Source organism: Lissotriton vulgaris, chromosome 2_1 (assembly GCF_964263255.1).
Source record: "Lissotriton vulgaris chromosome 2_1, aLisVul1.2, whole genome shotgun sequence".
NCBI classification, from domain to species: Eukaryota; Metazoa; Chordata; class Amphibia; order Caudata; family Salamandridae; genus Lissotriton; species Lissotriton vulgaris.
In genome coordinates, this window is record NC_141687.1 from 2108337246 (window position 1) to 2108364663 (window position 27418).

Here is a 27418-nt window from a genome sequence, read left to right on the forward strand (position 1 = left end):
AATTATTTGTCCGTTGTCTGTGCATGGTCTACTGTATCAGGCAGAATCAAAAGATAAAGGAGAAACATTCATATTCTTTAGATGAAGTTAATATGGAATAGATGCACTTGACAATTCTGATACAGCAGCTGCTAATAAGATATACTTAAATAATGTATATGTACTCTTCACATCCTTTGGAATGTCCATGTCAATTGCTGGCATATTCAATTAAGTCAGACAAATGTATCCAGAATGTTATATGAATTATGGTTCCTAAGACCAAAGAACAGAGCAGCAGGATCAGTGCACAGCCCACCAGAGAGGAAAAATGGGCTGGGCATCAGCACTCCAAAGCTGTCCAATATATTCGAGTTTGGTATCAAATTATTTCAGAGGTTTTAAGTGTGTTAGTTAAGATTTTGATAGTCAAATGTTCAGAGCTTGGTCACTACAGGAGAGGTATAGAAGGTCACTAGACAGATGATGAATGGAAAGGCTTCTCGTGATGATGGAAGCCTGTTTGAGTTTTGGAAGTTGTTCAAGATGTTTCTAGCGCCATTACTACGTTCATGAAATACAGAAGCAGAGATACTGGACATTTCTAATATATATTGTAATATAATTTGCTATATTCTGTATCATTAAAAAATAAAAAAGTAATCCGTGCACATCTTAATGCCCAATTTCTTTCCTTATGTACAGTAAGATTACTGCTGTAATTTGGACAGTTCACCTTTCTCTTGTCACGTTACACGTGGTAACATGGATGTTTTCTAGGCTCTCCTAATACTGAACGGGTCTTTTTACACACAATAATATGCTGTCCCAGGATTAGACAGTTACATTTGCCGTAAACATCAAAAAAGCTTTTAATAAGGTCAACTAGACTTAGTCAACCGAGGTAAAGAATGCCGGAGCCTTTCATTCATTCTGTTGAATTCTTCGTTCTAGTTCAACCGCAGCTGTCTGTATCAATCAAACTTTTGCAAGTTCTTTTGGCCATGAGTGATGTGCACTATGCCTGGTATTCAGTGTAGTATACATCTAACCATTAATTTAAAAGAAACCAGAGTGTCATTAAAATTGCTCCTTTTTACTCTAATGGTTACCACTTTGCAAATCATGTCATCTGCAGCTATCTTTATTACCGATGACCCCATGAAATGTGTTTCAGCTGTGGACAAAAGAGCTTCCAAGTTTGAAAATTAATGTAGTTATTGTCTGGACTACCCTAAACGTCCCTCTATTGCAAACAACCTGCCTGAATTCAAATGTGGCTTCATTCAAAAGGACATTGGACCTCTCACCTCACTCCGGCCAGGCAGTGTGTGGAATTTTTTTACTTGATTCATTGGTAAGAACCCACTGATAAGGTTCCATTCTATGTCTAACTTTTGTACGATGAATACATCTGACCAAGATGACTTTACTTCCATCTTTATCACTTTAGGGCTACTGTGTACTGCATACAATTTAATTTTTTGAACACCGTTGTAACAAATCTTACCTGCAAGTTAGTTAAAACGCTTTAACGTCTGCCGTGTTGGGACTGCCTTATTTTATCAAGTTTCACTGGGCAGCTCAGGGCAATTCATTTGTGTAATATTTTTTAAAAAAACTTAGCTTTTAGGGTTTTCCGTTAGTTGTTCATGCATAAGACGCCAATGACACATTTAATATATGCTCGGAGTTATAGGTTACTGTGGTGCCTGTCGTGACCTGAGTGTGGGGCACTAGGACCCCGTGGGTCAAGTAGCTGGGGACAGGTCACCGGACAGGACATCCGGTCAGCGGGGCGGGGGAACAGACAACATGGGATGACCAGGAGGAGCAAGGACGGCATCCCAGGGGTCTATTGTAACTAAGATAATAAAGCAACCTAAGCAACTGACCTGAGTGATGTGTCGTGTATGTATCGCCCCAGCACAAGGACGCGACAGTGCCCATCGTTGAATGTTTGGTTGCTATAGTCGTTATGCATTCATTGTTACGTTTTCAGTGAAGCCTGGTCATCGCTCTTTCACTTTAGCCATTACTCGTCATTTAAAATCTTCAATTTAATGTTAACATTCTCACCTCCCCATCTTTCCAACATATATAAAAAAAAATGTAAAACTAAACAGACAACTGCACACCTTGGACCAGCATGGTGTAACCCGCATAAAGAAAAAACCTTTGCCTTTGGTGTTGTCAGTAAAACCTCTCTGTTCCAAAAGAATGAGGGGCACTTATTCATTGCTCCATAAGCGGTTTTGTTCACAAATATGAACACACTGGCCAGCATGTGTTTCGAGATATACACTGCTTGCTCAGGGCCTCCAATAAGTTAACATGTTCCACCATAATTTAGCTGTACTGTTGTCAGTAAAGTTTGTGTATTTTACCTGGTAGTCCATAGTATTAAACACTCCATAGAAACCTTAAAAACCAAGTGACATGGCATTGTGCCTCCCTCTATTACTTCACGTAGCAGTGGGTTGATGCACTGTGCAGTGACAGAGACACTGTGCCATGACACTTGCTTTTTGATGCTTCAACGGAGTGCTAAGGCCTTTGTAAATGGTTGCACAGCACCCGGTTAGCTTTTGGTGGTGGGGGGCTGCTTTACGCCTGCCCTCCCCTTAAGTCAATGGAACTATGAAACACGTAAACTGTTAAATTACTGTACGTTCAAGAACTGTTTCGGATTCTATGCACTATATTTGAGAAATCAAAACTGTCTGAATGCATTCCTTTTTAGTACTTAAAAGGTTGCAGGGTATGAATAAGAAGTGGGATGTTTCTGCTGATAAAAAAATAAACGCACATTAATTTAACACGAACAGTGTCTGTTCACATCATTTAAAAAAATAGAATATCCTATTTTTCTATCCGTAGTTAAGTTTCTACAGCACAGCATTTGCCTCGGGGTGCATTTTCCAGTCTCTGAGCCCTTTAAATGGTTGTCTTTCTTGGCCGCTAGTGAGGAGCTTAATCTTCAAGACCTTTCTAAATCGGAGATACTGTTCCGAACTCTGCCTGTCTTCCAGCACGGACTACCTAAGCGGAGTCTCCCATGCAGACTAGCATCATCAGAGATGCAACCACACGAGGTTTAAAAGCAGAGAGTCTTAGCAGATATCTAGTAGATGGTGACCTTTATACCACGCATAATCCTCAATTGTTAGTGAAAGTCACAAAACACGGGCATGGGGCGATGTGACATTTCAGGAGCTTAGTCTTTGTCACACAAGCATGGTGAGAAAAGGAAAGAGAAGAAACCACTAGTAGAAATGGGACTGGATTGCTGCAGAGGTTTGAGACAGTTGCTAGGAGAGGCTTGTCCAACGAGAAGCTCTTGAGCTACTGGGAGCTCTCTTGTCTGAAGCCAGCTTACTAAATTAGAAGCTTTTACAATTTTAAAATAATATATGTATACCAAAATCAAAAAGGTGCGAATTTGGAACGAAAATGTATGTATTCTCGTAATTAATTCAGAACTAATGAGCTGATGCTGTAGAAAAATTGGTAAATTTTGAATATTTATCCAGGACTGATATTTGAGTGATAAGTGATGCGGCACTGTGGATACTTATTGCTAATATTATTATACAGGTGCCAGGGGCATTGCAGCAATGGTTCCTATGTATTACCTATGAATAGGCATTCCACACCCATAACAAATTTTTTTCTATGACTGGGTGTGAAATTCCACTCCGCTTGTCGAGTTTATCCCACTCTGCTCTCCACGTAGCGTAAACCACCTCGCTGTGCGATTTATTTTAATCGCAGGCGGACGTGGATTGTTGCTCCGCTCGCATTCAGAAACCTAATAAAGTGACACAAAAAAGCAGCACCCTCTTGTACTGTGTGTGGTCCAGTTTGTGTTGATTTTACAGCACGGGACAAAAACCTTGCGGTAAAAATCAGCGCGATCGGCACAATGTAATGCACACCGCCACTTGCTGAAGTCCATGTAGCGTTTGCGGAACTACGACCACTCCACCCAGGCCTAATTCTTTCTGCTGCCCACCGTGCCTGATGCCCTGAAATGATTACTGCAAGAAATCTGGAATCTGTTGGTCACTAATATAATTGTGCCCGTTTTGGCCACTATTGCAACTCTAATCGTATTAATGGCTCGAAATTATTTTCATTCTACATAAGTAACTCTTGTTGCAGAAAACTTTGCAGACCTTGCGCTAGAATAATAAGACATCATTGTATATGCTTCAATTTAGAGAAACATCCGCAGATGTAGTGCTTCTGCATCTTTCTTGCAAATCTGTAGTCTCCCAGGTGTACATGTTCCTTGCTTTCAGACACCCTTGGCTCAAAGAAGCAAATCCACCATTGAGGTCTGCTTGCATAGGCAGTGTTTTTGTCTTTTGGTAGCTCAGTGCATATAGCCCTGACCGTGCCACTTTGAACAATCTCCCCGATTTGGACACGTTTTTAATACTTTTCTGAAATTTACAGTATAAACTCGATGTACACTTGCATGTAGACAGACATAATAATGATGAACTCATAATTACTACATGTATGTGTATGTATATGTTATATATATATATAATATAGATTCAGGTCATGTGATCAAGCTTCAGGGGAAGCGAAACCGCTTGTGGCAGACAGGCTGGGCGTGAATAAAGCACTCTAATCTTGCACAAAGAATTGAGTCTGCTCTCCGTCATTGTTCGAGTGAAGAACTGTTGGTAGTGATGACTTACTTGATATATATATATATATATATATATATATATATATATATATATATATATATATATATATATATATATATATATATATATATATATTCATATCTCGATGTTAAGTCAGCTACACGTGAAAAAAAATCAGGTGAATGTATAGCAGATCAGCCCTCAACATTATTTCATATTTTTAGAAAGTAAATGCAATTTATCCATCTCTAATAAACTATTAGAACACTGTTGGTTTCTAACTCTCCGGGCTCCAGTCAATGTTTTTTGGGGTTTGGTGTGCATGAACATGTAAGAAAGATTTCCTGTTTAATTCGATGATATTTGACCTAGTGCTGTGTGATGAGCTAAGATCCGGATAGACCTAGGGTCAAGAGTGGGTAATGACAACCTGTAAACCAATCTAATCTCTGCTATGCTAATTTTTGACTGTGGTGGCATCAGCGACTAATGATATCTTAACTCTTTTAGATTTATTCCCCTGACCACACGAGCAGCAGCTTTCCGTCAAACCCGTCGACGCCAGTGGGATCTCCGTCACCTCTCACAGGTGAGACCTACGTGTATGTTTTCCTATCTGACGCCTTGAGATGTGTTGTGCAAAGGGCCTTCCTCCCTAACTGCTGCCTACTGTACCAGCTGTAGTTCTACATACATACTCTGTGCTAGCATTCAGTGTTGGACTTAAAGGCCATACATCATTTACCCAGCTATCCAGGTTATGTAGTATTTGGGTAGAAATGTTAATGATACTGCAACCATCACCGGCATGGCTGTTATTTTCATTGGAAGGGATGGTCTTATTAGATGCAAAGGAAGAACCCAGCTCTGTCCCTGGATATTTCTTTTCTGTACTTCCTTGATTCACCTAGTGTGTGTGCTGCATTAAAAACCAACAATGTGTCCACAAGCATAGTTATGGCTAAAATTAAATATGCTAAGATCTTGCTCACCAACTGAGTTTGTGTTGGTGTGAAGATAAACAAATTCCGTTTATTTATAGGAATGCGTAGCTTTAAAGTGTAATTTTGGAATAAGTTCTAATTAAGTTGAAAAATAGTCTCCATTCTGCAGTAGGAACTAATACTCAGTAGGCTCTCTTTCTTTTTGGTATTGGCTTTGATAGTGTAACTTTTAGGAGGGGCTTATGTGGCGTACAGTGGCTGTCTTCAGTTTTCCTGTACTTCTGCAGATTTAGAGACTTGGCATTCTCACTTCCATCCTACACTGTCGGCACAGTCACGACACCCGGTAACCCCATCCTGCGGTGATGCAACGCGCCCTTTCCACGCTCCCCCTAGCTACTGGAATCTGCCGGAGTGTAGCGTTTCACCGATCGTTGTTTGGGGATACATGCCCACTAATGCAGTCGTTTCTGTCACCTGCATCATGGGTGCCTGTGTGTTGAGAGTCTGCAAGAGGAGTTGTAGTGCAGAGATGATGAACGAGGGCAGCTGGGCTGAGCTATTACCAGGCAGTGCAGCTTTCTCAGACACTGTGGCCTCAGCTGTCTTGTAAATGTTGAACAGCTGTTCGGCCCTTTGACTGGGCCGTGAAAGATGCATTGACCTGAATTTGTTGTTTAACTGGAGTTCGGAATGCTGGCAGGATGCGGTAACAGTAAACCTAGCCAGAGTTTTGGGACTGTTTTGTTCTCTTAGGAGCATTTCTTTTACCTTAGTTTATGGTGTGTTGTACTCCACGCTCCATCTATTCTCAAAAATGTGTCCTATTGAGAATAGCGAAGCATATTTAACAGTTTTAGGCTAAACAAGGAACAAGCCTTCCTGCCAGGGTGTCTGCTGTCTGAAAGAAATGTAAATGTGTGCAGTTGGTTCATCCGCAAATGTTAAGGCTGCTTGGAAGTAAGTATTTGCTTTAATTGATGGAGTTCCCTTGAAGCTTCACATAGGCAGTGGTGTATTCTGTTTGAGTGGTATTGCAAAGTTGTTACCTACTGACCTGTGGAGTAGTCTATTAATAAAATCTATATTTTGGTTGCACTTTTTTGCGCATTTTGTGTAAGTCTAACTTGCCCTGTGTGTTAAGCAGGCTTAAAATAATTACATAAACATTTACAGGGCTTTCTGTCACAGGCTGGGACCTCATAATATTGAATATCCACAAGTGACTATTCTCCTTTGCACCAACCAGAATTCAATTCTGTGGCTCTGTAACATACACAAACATGAGCATTTATCACATTAACAAATAGAGGTTTTATAACAAAATTGTTAATCTCTCATTGATAAGTTCAACTTGCATTTTTTTGCCATTTCAAGTGTGGGTGATTTTATATGCAGTTACCTGAAGGTGAAAGACCAACAAAATAGTTAAACAATATTTTGTTCTTTTTAGCCATGCCTTTGATCTTGCCCACATGCTCACTGCCTTTTCCCCAATTGTGCCCATGATCACAGTTCCCTTACTTTTTATAATGTGCTTCGACCGCTGCTTATGCCCTCCCGATAAATAACTCCATTCATGCGGAATTGTGTAAAAACTCGGTTTCTTGGTTTGGTATTGGACTCGATGGTGGAAGAAATTAAAATACTGAAATAAGAGCAACAACGTTTTAAATCTAAAATGAGGCCCAATCTTTGCATAGTAAGAATGTCCTCTTATTCCATGTGGTCAAGACTAGATTGCGATAATCTATCATCAGTAGTAAAACATCTCCATGAAGTAATGAAACACCCTCATTAAGGTAATTCTTTGTTCATTACTATTTGTTAAAAGGCATCTCTTATCCATTCCCGGGAACTTGGTTACACCCGCGAAGACTATCCAGGAGTAGGACTGCCAATTTTATAAACGTATTGAATTTTCGTCATGTGGGGAATAGAATTTGATTTCGCAGAGATGTATCACGAGTTGGCATACACAAACAATACCAAGAGTTATGCAAATAGTATAGCTAGGAAAAGTAGTATTTGATGAGAAACCTGTAGGTATTTTTGGCGGTGAAACGTGGAAATGTTCCCACCAAGGATCCATGCTTCTGTGACCATCTCCTCACCTCTTAAATCAGTTCTTCCATGCAGGAACATATGTCCATTCCTTGGTTACTCCTCCAAAGAGAGCATCTAGGCTGATTTCCACACTGCAATCCATTTTAGATCATTCAATGTCTTTTTTGGGGATGGTCTGAGTTTGAAGTGGCTACAGAAGGCGTGTGTATTTTATTCATGCTGGTTACATTCATTCATGGAGAGCAGCCATCATATGTGATGGCAGTCTGTGGGTTGTTGGCACTTAAGTAGCACCAGAATTTATTGGACAAAATTTTTTTTTTTTAAGTGGAAGCAGATCAATAGTTGTCCCTATGTTGAGTTGGAGAGTGTTCGATTCGAGAGATGTCCTTTGTTATGACCTTTTCGTTCTTGTTTCGAGGGACTCTCTGTATCATTATGACCTGTTCCAGGCATAGCAGACTTGGGCGCATTTGATCATGTCTGCTTTCAGACTGTAGGGGAACCTTTGTGCATGCACTTGTGCACATGATGAAGAAGCTTGAGTTAGCTGTGCAGCAAGTGTAGATCCTTGGCTCAGAGGCATTTCATTTCTCTGCTGCTGATCTGATTGCTGCCTTGTAGCACCTCTGAATGGAGAAACCATTGCAACGGTCCTATCTGCAGGATCAACTTAACGGCATGGAATGGGACAGAATGTTTTGATGAATTTGCGGCAGAGGTCTGCCAGTGGTGGTTGTTTTTATATTTTGTGCTTGTGTATTTAATATAAATATAATGCTCTTACTTGCTGAACTAGTTCTAGAGTGTGCTGGGGATGAAGGAGCACTTTGACACATGTTAAATTGTAAATGATTTAAATATGAACTACACATAATGCTTTAACTGGTACATAATCCTACCCCTACAGGGACTAGCATAACTGTCCATAAGCAAAGTGGGTATCTTCATCCTAAGGCAGAAGCTGCAGTTGCAGAGTTTGGCTGCTGGGCAACAGGAGAGCACTTCATGAATACCAGTGTTTCCCAATCACACTTGTAGTTCACCCACCCTAGTTGAAAATGTAGTTAAAAGGAAAGCTAGACTGACAATGTTTGCAAAAATACAAAAATGACTTCGAATGCAATGTATCAACCTTCATTTGCATCTAACACTGTCTTCAAGGGTATTACTATGCTACTGTTCTTCCAAGAGCGTTTATCTACATGCGGCTCACTGGTACTATGGGCATGTGGGCCAAGCATGTAGGAGACCTACCAGCCATTTAGAGGCACTGATGTGGCATGACCGATTCCACACCAATTGGCCTTGCATAAGAACAATATGTCGCTTTCTGTAGTGATGTCACTGGGTTATACAGAAGAATGTCTTGGAGTTCATATATTGTGCTGTTCATTGTGCATGAGGATTAGTAATGCTGATAAAGATACATCTTAACATCCGTATTGTGCACGGAGAACAAAGTTAAATAGAGACAAACATTTTAGCATCCACGTGGTACATGGAGACAAATGTGATACTAAGCATGTAAATATCCAACTGAAAATGAATGGATAATATATTGCTTGATTCTTTGTTTCCTTGAGCCGCATGGGTTTAGAACTAAACATCAAAGCATAGCTCACTGTGAGCAACCACAAAGGCAGCGAACAGCATCTAGAGAGACGTGCCTCGCTCCCGCTTTTAAGTTGTGCTGCAAGATCAGACATTTTTCATCAGAAGCGTCCTGAAGTGACGATTCTCACAAAAGCTTGCAAATAAATTTGATTATATCAATTAAGGCATCATCTTGTTGCTTTTAATCATGTGTGCATTAGAGATTGCAATGGCCCCTCTTCACACATTGGCACCACAGTTATTAGCAAAACATATTTTGAATAGATATTAACTTTGGTTCCGTTTTATGAAACTGCATGAAAACCTTCCACCAAAAGTTCTTTTTCACTTATATTCATCCGAAATCTCTTGTGCAGGTTAATTTTGCAGTTCAATCAGAAAGTATAGTCTTTGAGGAGAGATTCGAAAGCTCACGGTTCTATAGTAAATCCCCTTGTTCATGTTTGGGTGTTAATGCAATGCACAAGTGACCAAGCGGACTGTCCCCAATTTTAACATATACTGAGTGGCCACTGTCTTCATTGTCATTTTTCAGATTTGGTTAAATCCTTTTAAGTACGCTGATATTGAGAATGTAATGTGAATATAACACGAGAAGCATGAGAAGTTAACTGACCTCATTGTGTTCCTGAAGCTGATTTGCTGTTGCAAGCTGATAAGTGTCTTAATTGAAGCAATTTATAAGTTTGCACACCGTTAAAATTCTCCTACTGCTTTGTTGCACAAACAAAAGTAGCATGTTAATGGGAATTCTTGGAACAAAACTAGCATAAAGGACTAAAGCACAAAGGTACAGCACATATGGGTGAAGAGTAGCCTAATTTGCTTTCCATGCAAATAATTAAACACTTTTAGAAAGTCATTTTGAGAGCTTTTAAATATTAGAGGACTTATTTCAAAGTTGGCAGAATTTATTGATTCATACAAAAATAACCTAGTTAAACAGAACACTTTGTAGTCATTATAACTTCCATTAAGCGGGTATTCTGTACTACTAGGTATGGCTATGCTGAATGATCTAGTCATGCCTACCTTTAAGTGTTCCTGATTTAAAAATGATGAACCATCCACAACTAATCTCTCACCCACCAAAGAAAAAATGAGAGAAGTCAAAGTGCCTGCACCATCCAAGGATCTACTGGTTGGTTCTCACCAATTTGCTTGTTCTGTCATCATCGGCAACTTTCTTGACAGAAAAGAAAGACGTGTGACCCAACTCTTAGGTTTGTGTGAAGTGGTGAGAAAATTACGTGTAAATGATGGTGTCATCTATCAAACGTCTAAGCCCCGTAATGTGAAAAAAAAGGTGAATAAATCTAATTAAAAGTAAGTTGTGAGCAACTATTCCTCACATTCTTTATTTTAATAGTGTCCGCACTTGGTTAAAAGAAACAGCATGTTTAGACCATTTTAACTGGAACAGCCGACATGTTTCATTGCCCACACAATTTTTGGCAAATTCATTAGTGTACGGGGACCCAACTCCACCTCACTGATGCTTTGGATCTCTAGTGGTTGATAAAATAATAAACAAAAGAGCGATAGTAATTTACACACCTTTCGATCACAGATGGCCGCCTGTAACATCATTTGGATGGCGAGACGCTGTCTCTCGCTACAACTAGTGGGTGGGATGTTTCTCAAACTTAACAGCGGGTCAGAAGAGACCTGCCCATCCTCAAATTAGCCAGGAAAATGTTAAAATCAAGAAATTTACTTGGATGTTCTCCCACACGTTGGTGGCAGGATTTGGAATCTCATCATCCCATGATCATTTCGGGCTACCTAGATTTTCCTGGCAAACCATGTTACTGGTGGTAGGTCAAATGTAAAAGTTTGCCCAGACCTTCATGGAAATTGGTTGTTGTATTATCTCTCTGGCTACATTGCTTGAATATAGCTTCTGACTCTACACTCGAATCATGTCACCTCAACTCAATTCATTCCTCCCCTTCATAATGGCTAGAATTAAAATTAATAGGAAAAGGAATAGGAAAAAGCTTTTTGATTTTTTTGTCATTTAGTCAGTTCTCTGGTGTTCATGTACCATTTATTTTGGATTGATAATTTGATACATCTGAGGTTGCTTACTCATGTCTAAAGTCGGGTGTGTGTGTGTGTTTTAACAAATCATTGTTTTCGTGCATGTTAGGCACAGAAGATTACCTTGCTCCTTTCAAGGAACTGCTCGGTTTGCCCTACCTCGTAAGAGGCTGGATAAACGGCACTTGAAAATGTGATAACATTGTGGGATATGTGGGATGTGGATCATTATTGGTGGCAGCTGGAAGCCAATGAGAATTTCCGTGCCTGTTTGAAGCTTTGGCCATTTCATTGAATAGATTCTAAAAGTTTATTCTGCTTAGATAGTTGTCTCAAATTAAAGGCAATTTATTTTTTTATCTCAGGGAAGCGAACTGAAAGTAATCACTTATAAGAGTGCCAGCCATCTGAACATGGTGGGCTACCTTGTAGGGAGTTTATAGTGACCAGGAAGTGCTTAGTTAAGTGCAAGGCTGGCTCATCGAAAGTCCTTGAGTGGGCAAGCGTTTGCTGCTAAGGGAAAGGTAATCTAGACTTCTACCCTTCTGTTTATGTAGGCAGTCCCTTTTGACGGAAACCATCTCTTCATTGTATTATCTAATCAAGTAATATGCATCTGTCAATTGTTTACTGAAAGAAACTTGTTTTACTATTTTTTAATCAATATATCAATGAATAATCTCGTGATATTTTTACACAATTTATTAAATTGAATTTTATGTGCTAACTTAGTGCCTTATTCTTATTATTTTTTATTTACCATTATTTTGTTACCTGAACTATGCCAGTGTTTACATGTTGCCTGGGTGTTTTATTCTACACAAATTAATTGCCCTGACCCAGGAACTCTATCCTCATCAGGGGGTTCTTGTTTTTTACACATAGGCAGTCCCCTTACATACACTTCTCACCATGCTCTCTCCTTTTCTGTCGCTGTCTTTTTAAGCGGTCAGCGGGTACTTTGTAGAAACAACCAATCAGAATAGCATGATTCGTATACATCACCAAAAGCCTCCTGGAGAGAGTAGGAAAGCCTCTGTCCAGCATTTTTAAGTTGATTCGTGGAAACTTTAGGCTGTGGGATTGAAACCCACGTGCTCTCCAGTATTTTTTTCAATAACATTAGAGTCTGTGGAATTTCTTCCTAGTTCAGGAACATAGTAATTTATTCTGTTTTTAGGTCTCGCCTGTCGATGCGCATGCGCATCGAGCAAGCGAGACTATGGGAGCTTATCCACTCTTTATCCACTGCAAGGAATCGTGGCGATTCCTTGCAGTGCCCGTGACTTTTAAGCTCAATGCGCATGCGCATTGAGCTTAAAAGCGCGTGCACGTCCGTCTTGTTTTACCCGCTCCGCCCCCTCCCCTTCCCGCCGTGTCGCATTTCTCCTCCCCTCTCTTCCCTCCGTCTTGTTTGTTTATTTTACCCGCTCCGCCCCCTCCCCTTCCCGCCGTGTCGCATTTCCCCTCCCCCCTCCCCTCTCTTCCCTCCGTTCATCACACGCGCAGCAGGAAACAACAGTTTAACAACGACAGACCCAACCGTGGCGCGAGCACACACATACAGAACACTTTCAAGATGATTTAGTCTCCCGGATGAGTACCTAGCTGGCACGGTGCCTCCGCCTCCTAAGTGTAAGACAGTAATGCAAAAGGGAGGCTTGTCAAAACGCCACTGCCTAAAAAGACAACCTTAGAGACAAAAGCACTAAACGAATGCCGATCGCCCCGCGAGCCCGGCACACATCCATTGCTCTCCGTCTGCTGCCGGATCAATACTGCGACCTCATTTAAAAATAAACAGGGACGCAGCAAGTAGGTCGAGTTTACTTTTGATATAGGATTCACTGCGGGGAACAGGGAGCTCTGCTTGACCTCCTGCCTCGCGCATGCCACCCGGCAATATTTCTTCGCTATTCTCAGAAGGAAGCTTCATCTAAAGTGTGCTACCGGGCTGACTCTATTTATTGGTGTACAGGGGAAGCCTCGCTTTAATTACGATATATGCATGCCGGTGCATACTCGAGCTCTCGCAGCTGAGCATGATTAATGCTCCGACGCCTTGCGTCTTTTGTTCTTTCTCTCTTCCTTCATCCGCGCGCTCTTGCAGGTTGCACAGCTCTGTCCTCGTGAAGTTCCCAAACTCGCTAACCTCTGCGTACAGCATCCGCTACTTACAAGTATGTAGTGATGATGACAAGAGCAACTAATATACAAAGATGTTTATTTGCTATCTAAGCTGTGAAATTGTTTTTATTCAAACATACCTGATGACAAACTCAACATGTGTTTCAAGTTCAAAGCAATCACGAGTCCCCGAACGTTCTGATTTTCGTTGGCTCAAAGTGCCATGTGCTTCAATTTAAGAGAGAAACTGAACCTCCTGTGAGCCATTGTTACAAAATGGCGCATTATTTAATACTCATAGGATGGGGTAGAACAGCTGCACGGAAGAACAGAGAAAGATGGATTCCCATTGCGCTTATTAATGTGAAAAGCCTCTAATTCATTGACAATGCAAACATTTATGTGTGCCATTGAGTTAAGCTATGTTATATTACTGTGTCCTAGGAATCCACTTCCTCTTAAGATAACCTAACACCACTATTTAGGTGTACGATACTCACCGACAAGAAAGAATGCATAAGACATCAGTGGGTTTTTCAGATCATTCAATAAACACATAGGGCATATGAATGGCTTCCGGAAATACACAAGGTACTAAACAATATGATATGGGTCCGTCCCTCACCTTCAACACCTCACCCTCACTCACCCTCACCCACACTCACCCTCACTCACCCTCAACACCTCACACTCACTCACCCTCTACCCTCACTCACCCTCTACCCTCACTCACCCTCACCCTCACTCACCCTCACTCACCCTCACCCTCACTCACCCTCACTCACCCTCACTCTCACCCTCCCTCACTCTCACTCACCCTCAACCCCTCACCCTCACTCACCCTCAACCCCTCACTCACCCTCAACCCCTCACTCACCCTCACCCTCACTCACCCTCACTCACCCTCAACCCCTCACCCTCACACAGTGCAATAGGTCTCGGAGCATTTGAGTTAGAGCTTTTAGAAATGTTTATGGCTTTTTTTTAAATTCTTTAGCATTGGCTACAGGAAACAAAAATGCTAAAGATTTACGAAAAAACCCATAAACAATTCTAAAAGCACTAACTCTAATGCTGCGAGACCTATTGCATTTCCAATGCTTGTTTGTTATGAGAGCCTCATGGTTCAGGTGAATTTGGAATGGAATGGAATGGAAAATACATTTGTATAGCGCAGCTATCACTCCAAGGAGCCTCTTAGCGCTTGGTGCCAACCTAGGTGGAACATGTTGGCTAACTGATGTCGTTCAAAGGGTCCTGTACACTTTATACTAGGGCTTTACAGGCTTTACTAGGGCTTTACAGAACTTTCGAACAATTTCGAAAGTTCAGGTTGCCATCAAAGTGGAACTGGCCTCTTGCCAAAAACTTTGAGGACTAAAACATATGGTACCTGATTTGTGGAGAAACCAAATGGGCATTACGCCCAAATGAATTGCCTTGCAAATGTGAGTTGACTGCTCGACTTGGTATATTGGAAGTAATAACGGTGCGCACAAGAAAAACTGTTATTTTTGGCAGACGTATTATGTAGGGTTTTATTTTTAAAACCCTGCCATTTTCAACATTTGTCACTTTTGATGGAGGACGTGGCTTTTGTTTTGGATAATTTTTTCCTTGATGTCTGATTGAAGCCCCAAAATCCACCCGCCAATGTTTGTGGCACTTTGATAAAATATAAGCTGCAGGTAATAGAGGTCAAAACAAGGCATCTATTCATGTTCCTCTTGCTGGATGTCTTTCAACCTTGTGGAAGTTGCCTATTTGTTAGTCTAGGCCTTTTTTCTTTGTTAATTAATATATTCGTTATTTTTGAGGTGCTGTGTGCCCCTTAAGTCCGTGGGCTAAGAAATGCGTTTGTGTAAAAAATAAATACATTAAAAACACTAACATGAACTTAAAAAAATAATAACGCGTTTTACAAAAGGAAGTGTTTTTTGTTTGAAACACTGAACTTTTATACGGGTCTTTAACCGTAGTACAAATGAAAAGGGGCAGCCTATTTATAAATTTAGCTTGACCACTTCAAAAATAGTTTTTCGAATCTGTGCTACTGTCATCTGACAGTAGTTATGTACACAATATTTTATTTAGCACTGCAATTACATAAACTCTAATTTGCTGACCTTTATCATCAGTGTACTTGTGGGATACCTTTTTGGCATATTTAACTGCTTTTAGATTAGCTTAATCTTGAACTATTTTAGAGCAGTATAGTACATTTTCAGGAGACTTTAGCTCAAGGGACTGTGTACGTTATTTTCTTTAAATTTTTTCTTCCTAGCTGTGCTCGGAGTAAACCAAATTTTAGTGATTAAAAAAATATGTATAATTTTTCACAGTGATATTATTAAGCTATAATCACCAGCATTCAGTCTGGAGTGGAAGTCATTTTTCAGAGTCGGTGGTTATCCTGGAAATCTTGCATGGGTCTGGCCCTCCCCAATTTACATGGGTCACACCTGCCCTAGAGGGGAGAAATGGTCATGTGCCTATAATCTGTTACTGATTTAATTTTATAGCAATTGGTGCTGCCAGGGGTGATTCAAGCCTGCCAAATGTCAATTTTTAACCGACAAGGAAGTTCAAATGGTTAAGAACTCAATGATATCTGTGGGACCTCATTTTACAACTTCGAATCCTGGCAGGGACCGCTCAGCATTTCATCATTCTTGGTCGATAAACGGAGAACCTTTAAAACGGGTAAAACAGCAGGGCCTGGTTTTAAAAGTGCTGCGAAATTACAACTGCGGTATGAATGAAGCACAACATAGAAAACAGCTTGCTGCTGAATACTTGACAAAGTATTTGTTTCCAAGACATTTTCAAAGATTTCTTGCCACTGCAGAGTATTTTTGTATGTGATCCTAACCTGTTTCACAGCATCATTCATAAATTCCCCCTACTTTTACTTCCGCATTGGAATACTACACCGTCTGGCAACTATTCAGGCTTATCGTAGCACACGTTGCCTGCCTGCCATCTGTTCATTTATCTCACCTGCCTCTGTATTCTTGTACTCAGATCTTCCTAAAGTGTAAGTGTTCTAATAATTAACCCAACTTCTCTCGACAGGTGCAAGCCAATGGCCGAGAGCAGCAGGACCGACCCCTTCCTCGCCAAACTATGAAAATTCTCTTCACTCCCTGGTAATAATATTTTTAGAAACTGATGTTTTTTATTTCATAGTTTCAGAGGGCAGATTTGTGTGCAAGTCGAGCATGTCATTGCAGAAATCATCAGAGTAGTTTTACCAGTGAAATATTTGCTAACAAATGTTTTGGCTTGATTGAGCAATATTAAACATGTCGGGTGTGTCTGGCCATCTGTTCTGTGGCCCTGGGCTTCGATTCCACAGACAGCTGGTAGGAAAGGCCTGTTATGAATTCCGCCAGGCTCTCACCAGCCAAGAGCGCATTTTCATCTGCCAGCTCACCTTTGTTTTCAGGGGAGATGGCGAGAAGCATTTGTTTTTTGCATGGTTTTAAAATATGAGAGCAACTGCATCTATAATGGGCACTACATTTTTGGGTGGATGGCATTTACATTAAACCTATTTATACACGTGTTGTCCAAAAGGGGATTCAAGCCATTTAGCTACTGCTATAAGTGATGGAACCCACCGCGTTATGGTGGTAATCTGACAGTACAGGACATGTTTTCTATTTTACGTGTGTAGTGCAGTGCGTTTACATCTTTTAATGCCAGCATTGCTACAGCTGTGTGCAGCTTTCTTTGGTCTGTGTACTAACACTGACTGCTGATGTGCATGATGCCTCTTCTCTTGTTTGGAATCCATCTTAACCTGTGCTTTGCTTCCTGTTCTGTCTTGACTTTGCCAGAAAAATCGAGTTGAGCAGCAACTTCACGAGCATTTGCAAGATGCAATGTCCTTCTTAAAGGATGTCTGTGAGGTAGTATTTTTTTTTTAGATGGTGCCATTTTACGTCTTAATTTGATCAAATTTAATTCTTTGAAAAAAAAAATTCTTCCACTATATTTCACCGTTCTGTTTTTAATAGGGTGGGGCATTTATATTGTGTTAGCTCAACTTTATATTTAACCATATTCATTATTGTTCGCAATACATCATCAGTCATTTTCATACTGCATCTGAATTAATTGCCTTTTTCACCCACCCTGTTACATTACTACTTTAACAATCCAAGACTCACTTGTTCAATTATAAATATAATTAACTGTCCAGCGCATACGGGCATATGACTATGCTGTGTGCAGGAGTTTTTTCCTCTCACGTTTATAGCAAATTGAAACCCCTGTCCTCCCACTGCTCTGCTATTGGTAAAGCGAGCAGTTTTTCAATGCATTGCAATCAAAGCATTACTCGCGCATTTCAGAAATGGAGCACGGCCAGAAACCACAGGCAGCGCCAGCCGCTGATGGATATAAAAAGGAACAGAAGCAAAAATGTGATTTGGCAACATTTTTTAATCCATAACCTGAAATGCGAACACCCATATCATCTTATTTAGCGTCTATCCAATAGTTTCTAAAACTTACATTGGATACCTTGCGCTGGTACATTTTTTATTCATCCAAACTCGGATAATAATGGGTTTCTGGAATTCAAAGATGTATTTGGAATTGCATTTTTATGAAGTAGGTTTCAGCAATAATCTTACATTAACAATAAGAATACCAGATGAATTTAGCAGTATTTATTACATTTGATAGAATTGTAAAGTGGCCTCAAATTTCCAGATTGCACAGTCAAAAAAAAGGATGGGCCATTTGATTTGTTAGGGGCAGTTGCAGTCTAAGCATCCTTCACACACATGCACTTCTCAGACTCCTCATTGGCTGTTGCTCTGTGAACACGTTGCTTTGCAAGCCCTTACTAACCAACAGCATTGTAAAAAGTAAGACATATTAATATTGCAGTAGCCATGCTTCGTTGCATCACCCATGCATCTTGTATCCCTGTCATTCAGTCAGTTCCTCATCTTGGCATCTTTCCTCCTCCTGTGTTTGGTTTTCATGCTCATTCCTACATTTATCTATCTGGTATTGCTTGCCATTTAGTATATTATCTAAGAAAGTAACAAATGTGTATTTGACAAGAACTAGAGCCTGGCATTTGCAAAAACAAATTACATTCACAAACTTTTCTAATTTCTTCAGTCTCGGATGGAGGATCGATTGGACCGACTTGACGATGCCATTCACGTTCTACGGAACCATGCAGTGGGTCCCTCCACAAGTGTGGCCAGCGGGCTTGCCGACTTGCAGAGTTTATTGGGGTCTTCTCATGGTGGACCAGTCGCCAGTTTGAACTCCAGTTATGGCTCAAGTAGTCGACAGACGACGCTGGTAATATATTTCTGTTCTTTTATCAAATGCTTGTAAGGATGTCATGGAAATTTTGTTGTTTCGTAAAGTTAAGCAAGTTGACCTTTCAGTGTATTTCGAGATAATTTGAATTTGTGTACTAGTAAAATTTACTAAACATATTTTACACAATAACGTACATTTGTGCCTCTGGACCGAAATAGTTGTGGGTGAGTGGGGGCTTTGACTGAAGGCTGCAAGGGAGCATAAATCATGGAGTGGATTTGAACTATCTTAGAGAGAATCTTGTACAAATGACAAATCACGAGATGAGTAATCAATATATGTAAATCAGGCAACAAATGTCATAAAATATGGTAAATACTTTAAAATGGAAAAGGTGTATTTTTCAACATCTTAGTGTCTCAATTAAGTGCATGGTATTATATCACTGAATTGAGTGACATTTATTGAAAGTGATATGTTTTTATAATTAAACATTCTAAAATACCCCCATGCCCTGGTGACATTACCACAAGTCACCCAAATGTCAGAATGTCATGTTCTCTATTTTCATAGCCTACATTATTAATTAATGTGAAGCAAGATTTTTTAATATTAACCAAATAGCAATGAGATAATTGTAGCTGGCAGATCCTGTACTGAATTACTTCATGGTGCTCTTAAACTTAATGATAAAGGAAAATGATGCATAATGGAATAAAGCAATGGGTTGTGGTGAAACTGGGATTTGAGTCCAGAATTTTGTATAGGGCCAAGACTGTAAGGTTATATCCTTTTGCCTTCCGTTTAACACCAAAAGTCATTGTTTTGCATGTATTTATTCAATTAATGTCAGTGCTGGTATTTCGAGTTCAATAAATACGCTTATCACACTTTGAATATAACTGACCCTATACACGTGTACTATATAAGAATTATCGTTGTACTTTTATGTTTGGAATACTGCCACAGACATTTAAGATCAAACACAGTGAGAGAACAGGCCTGTCTGAAATCATAAAGCGGGAGAAAACACTGGGAGCTCCGAGACCTTTATTTTTTGCTATTTTATTTGCACTTATTGTGTGGTGTTGAACCCCTCCTAAAAAAATGTTTTCCCTTATGTCAGCTAAGCCAGCAGTGTATCATTAACACATAATAGTATCTTCTGCCTGAACCATTTTTGGAAAAGCTCAACACTTCCATGACTGCAATTAAATATTTAACATAACAAATAGCTCCTAGAGTCTCCACAGAGTTTGCTCCTCAGGTTACAGCAATTCGAGATATAGATGCTGTGCTTCCGAGGGACTTGTTCTACCTCCCACTGTTTAAATTCCGTATCCACTTAAAAATCAGGTGGGTGGGGGATAGTGTCCCCCTTATTGCAAAATCTGGGGGGAATATGTCCCCCGATCCCCCATTTGACGGCAATCAAATAAAAATGCAGTTTCACATACAGGACAAACACGCATTACAATGCAATGGTCTCGGCATTGTTAAAGTTGGAGCTATTGGCATTGCTCATGGCATTATTTTTTTAATTTTTTTGTTTTTAAAACATATAAATACATGGCATTGTCATTTACAATGCCAATAGCTTAATCTCTCGCAAATGCGAGACCTATTGCATTTGCACCCACACAGAGCCACACACACACACAAAGCCACATTTAATTCTAGGACTCTATCTGAGCCTTGGTACAGATTATAAGGGGCAGATTGTTCTGCTTCTTCCAAATTAGCTCTTGTTTCCCCTGCTAGTCTGCCCTATATTAGTTTTCCCAGGGGGCCCCTGTTTGCCTATTGGTCACACACATGAAGCCACCCAAACAGTCATTCACATAGAGCCACCCACACACACACACAGAGCCCAACACACACACACACACACAGCTCAACACACACACACAGGTCAGCCACATGCCCGTCTCTGCCCAGTAACGCCCCAGGGAACAGAGGCAAGAAAAAAACGATCAGAAGCAGGGTACGATCAGAAGCAGGTAACAGAGGCAAGAAAAAAAACAATCCGAAGCAGGAAACAGAGGCAAGAAAATCGAGCACAAGCATGGAACAGAGGCAAGAAAATCAAGCAAAGCAGGGAACAGAGGCCACAGAGCCCCCCCCCACACACACACACACAGAGCCCCACACAGACACACAGAGCCCCCCCCACACACACAGACACACAGAGCCCCCCCACACAGCCCCACATACACACACACACACACACACAGAGCCCAACACACACACACACAGCCCAACACACACACACACAGCCCAACACACACACACACAGCCCAACACACACACAGCCCAACACACACACAGACATCCCTCAGCCTAGGTCAGCCACACGCCCATCTCTGCCCAGTAACGCCCCAGGGAACAGAAGCAAGAAAAAACAAGCAGCTCCCCCAAAAATAAAAGTTTTACAACAAACCAAATTCAACAAAGGCAAAAGGCAAATAGCCAGCGCCGGACCTACTAGTTTTTTCAATGCCTGCTTTAGAGTGATACAAGTCTAAGAGTAGCTTTATCCGGACTTGTACAACTGCCTTGGTCTCCGGACACCATTCAACCGCCACACTGATGGCAATTTGTAACAGGCCTAATTGTGAAAAGTAAACATACCAATCCAGATATGACTGTTTCCACAACACATCAAAGATTAAGAGATACCACTAAATAATGGAAAAGTTGGAATCAGCCCAAGGGAGACCTCCGTTCTTGGCCTGCATGATGCGCAACATGCTATTGATCGCTGCGCGGGGTCTCCAACACTGGGGACTTTCATTATGGGGGATGTGGTAGTCAGGGTTCACCAGAGGAGCAATCAATGAGGCTGATTAAAGACTGCCAAACAATAGGAGGAAAAGGAAACGGGCAATAACGAAGCATCAGGTAAACACAAACGTTAAAAAAAAGCAAGCACAACAAGGGAACGGGGGGGCAGAAAAGCAAGCACAATGAGGGAACAGGGGGGGGGCAGAAAAGCAAGCACAATGATGGAACAGGGGGGGGCAGAAAAGCAAGCACAACAAGGGAACAGGGGGGGCAGAAAGGCAAGCTCAACAAGGGAATAGGGGGGCAGAAAGGCAAGCACAACGAGGGAATAGGAGGGCAAAAAGGCAAGCACAACGAGGGAATAGGGGTGCATAAAGGCAAGCACAACGAGGGAATGGGAGGCAGAAAAGCAAGCACAATGAGGGAACGGGGGGGGCAGAAAAGCAAGCACAACGAGGGAACGGGGGCAGAAAGACTAGCACAACGAGGGGGGCAGAAAAGCAAGCACAACGACGGAACACGGGGCAGAAAGGCAAGCACAACGAGGGAATAGGGGGGCAGAAAGGCAAGCACCACGAGGGAACAGGGGCAGAAAAGCAAGCACAACGAGGGAACGGGGGGGGCAGAAACACTGGCACAACGAGGGAATAGGGGGGGCAGAAAAGCAAGCACAACGAGGGAACAAGGGGGGCAGAAAGGCAAGCACAACAAGGGAATGGGGGGCAGAAAAGCAAGTACAACGAGGGAACGGGGGGCAGAAAATGGCCTTTCACCTACATTGTATAAGCGGTCCAGCACGCCGGTCTCCCCGAAGTCCAGCTTGCCGAAGGGCAGCATCTCCAGGCAGACGCCGGCCCCCTCGCACGCCTCCCGCAGGCTCTCCAGCGTGGCGCCCTTGCAGGCCTGCACCCCGGGGCTGGCCTCCTTCACCACATATGCCACATAGGTGCTCATGCACCCGGGCTTGCGCAGGCAGGAAACAGAAGCGAGAGTTTCATTGCAAAATCAGGGCCAATGGAAAACGTGTGCCCCGTATCACCTCTCCATTGAAGCAGTGGATACGTGTGGCATTAACATGAAAAGGACTTTAAGGGTCAGCATATCATCACCCTGAGAATACGACAGTCATTCCAAGCTCTCCACACCAACTTCCTATTGACCCACAAGTGGATCGTGTAGAGCAACCATGCATGGTTCAGTGAAAGCCAGTGAAGCATTTTGCATCCAGGGTCTCCTACCTTGGCGTTGTCAGTTTGGTTACAGTTGTCCCCATTGCAGTAATACATGTTGCTACGGTAGAGAGGCTACGGCTGGATACAGCTGATGTTCCACCCTTCTCTCCCAGGCCATACTGAGTACCCACAATCGAGCATGGAAAGGAAAACCGGACAATAATACAGCACGACTACTGCCAATAGCTAACCGGACAGACATCTTGGAATGGCAGATAATTCAGAATTACTGCGGTCAATGTCTGGAAAGAAACAAAAAAAACAGGACTGAATATTTTATCTTTAAAATGTAGCCATATTCGGGAAAAAATGAACTGAGATATGAAAACATCGATTAAAATGTTTTAAATATATTACATAATTTAAAATATTAGGGAAGCATCTTTTTGCTATTACCGACTCCAGTGTAGACGATAAACTTTTATTCCAGAGTGACTAACGGTTGATACGAATGAAAAAGACTACTTCTACCCATTTGCAGCGAGTCTTCTGCCTATTTGTCGTAGCTCTGCCTGCTGAATGTACAGAAGAGAAAAAAAAACAGCCCGGCAGCAGGGGAGGGAGCATGCGCAATGTCCTTATTGTCAAAATGTAAACAAAAAAAAAACATGGATGCGTGTTCAAGTGCCAGCCCGGCTAAAAGATCGCCATCAACGGCCTGATCTCGACGAGGGAGCTAAGAGCCAAGCAGAGTAGGCAAGAGACAAAACGGGGGCGCCTTCGGCAGCCAGACCATAGAGGTGGGCAGGGGAGTGAAATAGGCAGTAGAGCCAATGCACGGCTAAATAATTAAATAAATAAGCCACAGAAGGCTTAACAAGCGCCACCATGTTTCTCCAAGGCGAGGCAGGAATGCCTCGGAGAAACGCAGCGTCATTTTGGGATTCGGGGGTGTGTTTTATTTCTCTCCTGTTCCCATTGACTGGAATGTAAAATTCCAGCCAATGGGAAGAGGAGAGAAAGAACATGAAAAAACGCAACCCCGAATTCCAAAATGACGGGGCTTTAGCTGACAGATGCCCCTCTTCTCCAATGGCTGGCCTCCGTTTAGATCTCGCCGGCGAGACTGCGCAAGCGCAGCCTACGCAGGCCGAGACCTAAAAATCATGGCACATATATATATATTCCACATATTAGGCACTGGATTAAATCTTATAGAGGTGACACTTACTCTGTTAATGTATAAAATGAGGCTAGTGTAGATTTTGCTAGGGGTGACTTCAGGCTGTGTTTTATGTAAAAACAAGGCTTTATCTGAAATTGCACACATGAGCATATTTTTTTGGGTGTGTGTATTCTTTGTTTTCTGTGGTAAAGTATGTGTTGTGGTTGGGCAGGCCGTGTTTTTAAAAAAATATTAATAATTGGAGACGGGGCTATCCGCAGTAGGTTGTTGTTGTCAGGAAATACTCAAGCAACAGTCGATATTCTAAACGTGTGTTTCATTCACTAGGTTGTGCTCCCTCTGGAATTTACCTTCTAAATAGTGCATTTGCGTTTACATATTTTTCTTGTTTGCGTCCCAGAAGTACATTGTATGTAAGCATCTCTTCCGTTCATCGCATTTTTTGTCTCCTTATCTGCTTTTTAAATCTGGAAACTAGGACTCCAAGGTCTACCTTGATTTGCATCTGAGTCCTACATGTTAGTGATCTGTTCCATAATTGTCATTGAATGTGGCTTTGTACGCGTCCTACAGAGTTTGAGCACATTTTCTTGGGAAAATTCCATTGAGAAAGGCGTCTTGTCAGCTTTTGGAAACATTTTTATGCTTTCCTCCTTCACATAAAATTACATTATCTAGACACGATCTTGACTAGCTTGGCTAACTTGTTTCCATTGTTATTCATACTAGATACAAGGCGTTCTTGTGTGGCAGGTTAGTTTGGGAATACTGTTTGTAAAGAAGAACCGGGCTCCCTTTCCTACTCTACATCACTGAGGGGGCCCTCCCTAGCATTCACTCCCACCGCAGGTACAGTGGGGCTTGCATTTCAGAAAAAAGTTGGGCCTTTTATTTGTCCTTCTCGAATTTTCTAATGTGCCAGACCTCCACTTGGAACCTTCAGTTTTTTGCTGTCATTATCTGGCTAAAGACCTAATATTACCTATGAGTGTATATCTTCTTAAAACACACCAGGCCTTCGTGCACAGAGTCACAATCACTTGAGTCAAAAGTGCAAAGACAAAAACATTAATTTATTAGGAGTCATCCAGAGCCCTATCAGCTATGCTTGTGTATATCTCGCTGTTTTGAAGTTATCATTTATGAAAACACATCTATGGTTAAAATTCTTTAGTCGTTGGTTAGCACTATAGCTTACACAGACAATAAACGCGCTGTGCTACCTTTCCTCCACTTCTTGCAAAACCTTTTTTTTTTCTTCTTCAGACTGGCTTATTTTAGAGTCAGAGGGATCTGCACCTGCTGGCAAGTTTCGGTTAAAGCTAAAAAAAAATCCGAAAATGACTTCGGTGCCTTGAGTATGGTCAGTGGCCCGTGAAATCCTTCTTGTGGCCATATGCAGAAAACCGAGACTTTCTGCAGAGTGCATTTTAGCTTATACATGCATTTTTTCCAGATGTGTAATAATTGGCAGAACATTTTTTCTCCTTGAAATAGTGTGTAGAGTGATTGAATGGGAAAAGCAGCCGAGAGGGACTGAATTTCAAGCGTTATGGTCTGGAAAAGCTGTTTATTGTAAATTGGAACTAGACTTCAATAGCAGATGCTGGAGAAAAGCTGCTGGAATGTGGGCCTCGGTGTGTGCAGGCCCAAGTTAAACAGTTTTCTAAACTCAAAGGGGCTGCGAAGCACAGCTGTAGTGGAAGTAACAATGGAAAGGAAACAATTTATAGATTAATCCCCCAACAGGGTCAAATAATTAAATCGATTTTAAAAAAATGGGAACTATTGGGGTGGGGGACAAGGGCTTATGGCGACCTAAATGGATGAAGAAATTACATGTTAGGAGTAAAATAATATCCTAACAAATCTTTTAAAAGCCTTTTTTCCACCTTTTTAAATTTTTTTTACATTTCCGCAAAGCATGCGTTTTATGTCGCGTGATGGTTTGTTGCTTGCTTGTGAATACAAATATTTCATGGGGCTGATTTCTGTAGAAACCGGTTTTGTTGGAGAATTTTCAGAGCGTGATTTGTTGTACAATAGATGGATTTTAGGTGTGTTTTAGAATTAGATTTCCACCCTCAGTCCCCCAGTTTCCTTTGATGCACTCGACCAATGTAGACCTAGGCGCGGTGCTTGCAAGCAGGGCACACAGGAAAAAAAAACCTTTTTAAATCAGAGGACCTGATGGAGCAGGGCAACCTGCTCTGATATTCACCTAAAGATATCAACCGCTCACTTGAGAATCTGGATCAGCATTCTTTCACCATTTACAGTTTACCCAGTAATGGCTGGGTAAATGTCGACTAACATTTGCCAAAAGTGAAAATTTGTGAAAACGATGAATGGGCCTAAATGAAAATATCAATTGTATAGTGTTCAGTCCTGTTTATAGTGAGAAATGTTGGTATCAGCTTTATCTAAGACCTTCATATCTTGATCTGGTTTTTCCAATTCCAGATCAGATTTGGCAGGGTTTTTGGACGGACTTGTATTTTTGCATTTCAATATATTTTTTAGAATACAAAATAGATGGGATGGCTCGTGCGTGTAATGTACTATTGAAAACACTAGATTTTCAAAATGCTTTGAGTTACAGAAAGTACTTATTATTAAATGTTCTTGTTTTAATAGCTGACTGCTTCCTTGAATTCAAAATTAATATTTTGTCTTTGAGAAAAGTGTTTTCTAGAATGTGCCTGAGCCTCGTAGGCAAAGAATAAATTGCATTTAGGTGAAAGAAATTGTTGGCAGAAGAAGCAAGGAAATGAGTCATTTTGCTTTTTTTATGAGATTAGCGTAAACAGACCTGGTTTTAGTTTAACAGTTGCTTTAATATTTGATCCAGCTTGGAAAAGTCTACTATGGCTCATTTCCTGCCCACTTGGAGCTCTTTTGCAGAACCTAACACATTTCATGTTTATATAATACATAATGTCATCATTTAAATTCAATCAATGCATATGAAAGATTAGCACCGTATTTTCTGTCGTGGGCTTGCATTATGTGCTAGAAAGGATGTTATGTATTTTTGCTGTTCGATTCTTAACTGTTGGTAACAGGTTTTTTGTTCATTACTGAGCGCTTTAAACTATGGCCCTGGTGAAGAGGATAGTAGATTATGTGAAAAAACGGACAGTTATTAGTTATTGTTGAATAGGTGGAAAACGATTCTGCTATTTCTTTAAAATTATAAATTATTTTTGCATTCCAGTCTGTGGGTGTGGGGCGAAGGGGGGGGGACTAAATTGCCCATCAGTTATTTGTAACCTTAGTTGTGCTTGCCACGTTTCCGTGGTGAAGCCTCATTAAGGCACCTGGTTAAATGGAACCTCCGTTCCCTTGGTGGATGGCGCAGTAATATTGTGGCTGCTCCGACAGGGAGTTCAGAGGCCAAGGTTGGCCTCTTGTGAGTCGGTCTTTTATTTTGAAGTGAGGCCTCGCAGTTATTGAAACGTCGACGAGTCTGACAAGAGCTGAAATAGTAGCCTGTCAGCTGTATGCTAATGAGGCCAACAATTGAAGCAGCATCTTCTG

General features: G+C 41.3%; 1 protein-coding gene across 13 annotated transcripts in view; it reads left to right on the forward strand.

Moving 5' to 3' along the window:
* The window catches only part of TCF12 (transcription factor 12), an 864399-nt gene that overhangs the window by 818122 nt on the left and 18859 nt on the right, over positions 1 to 27418 (forward strand). For 7 of the 13 annotated variants that reach the window (XM_086958363.1, XM_086958361.1, XM_086958367.1 and 4 more), the window contains 4 exons: positions 5154 to 5232; positions 16517 to 16590; positions 17284 to 17355; positions 18584 to 18772. In XM_086958363.1, coding sequence (XP_086814489.1) covers positions 5154 to 5232; positions 16517 to 16590; positions 17284 to 17355; positions 18584 to 18772 — 414 coding nt within the window. The remainder of the gene's footprint in view (positions 1 to 5153; positions 5233 to 16516; positions 16591 to 17283; positions 17356 to 18583; positions 18773 to 27418) is intronic. The other 6 variants (XM_086958370.1, XM_086958368.1, XM_086958366.1 and 3 more) reach the window with 1 other exon arrangement.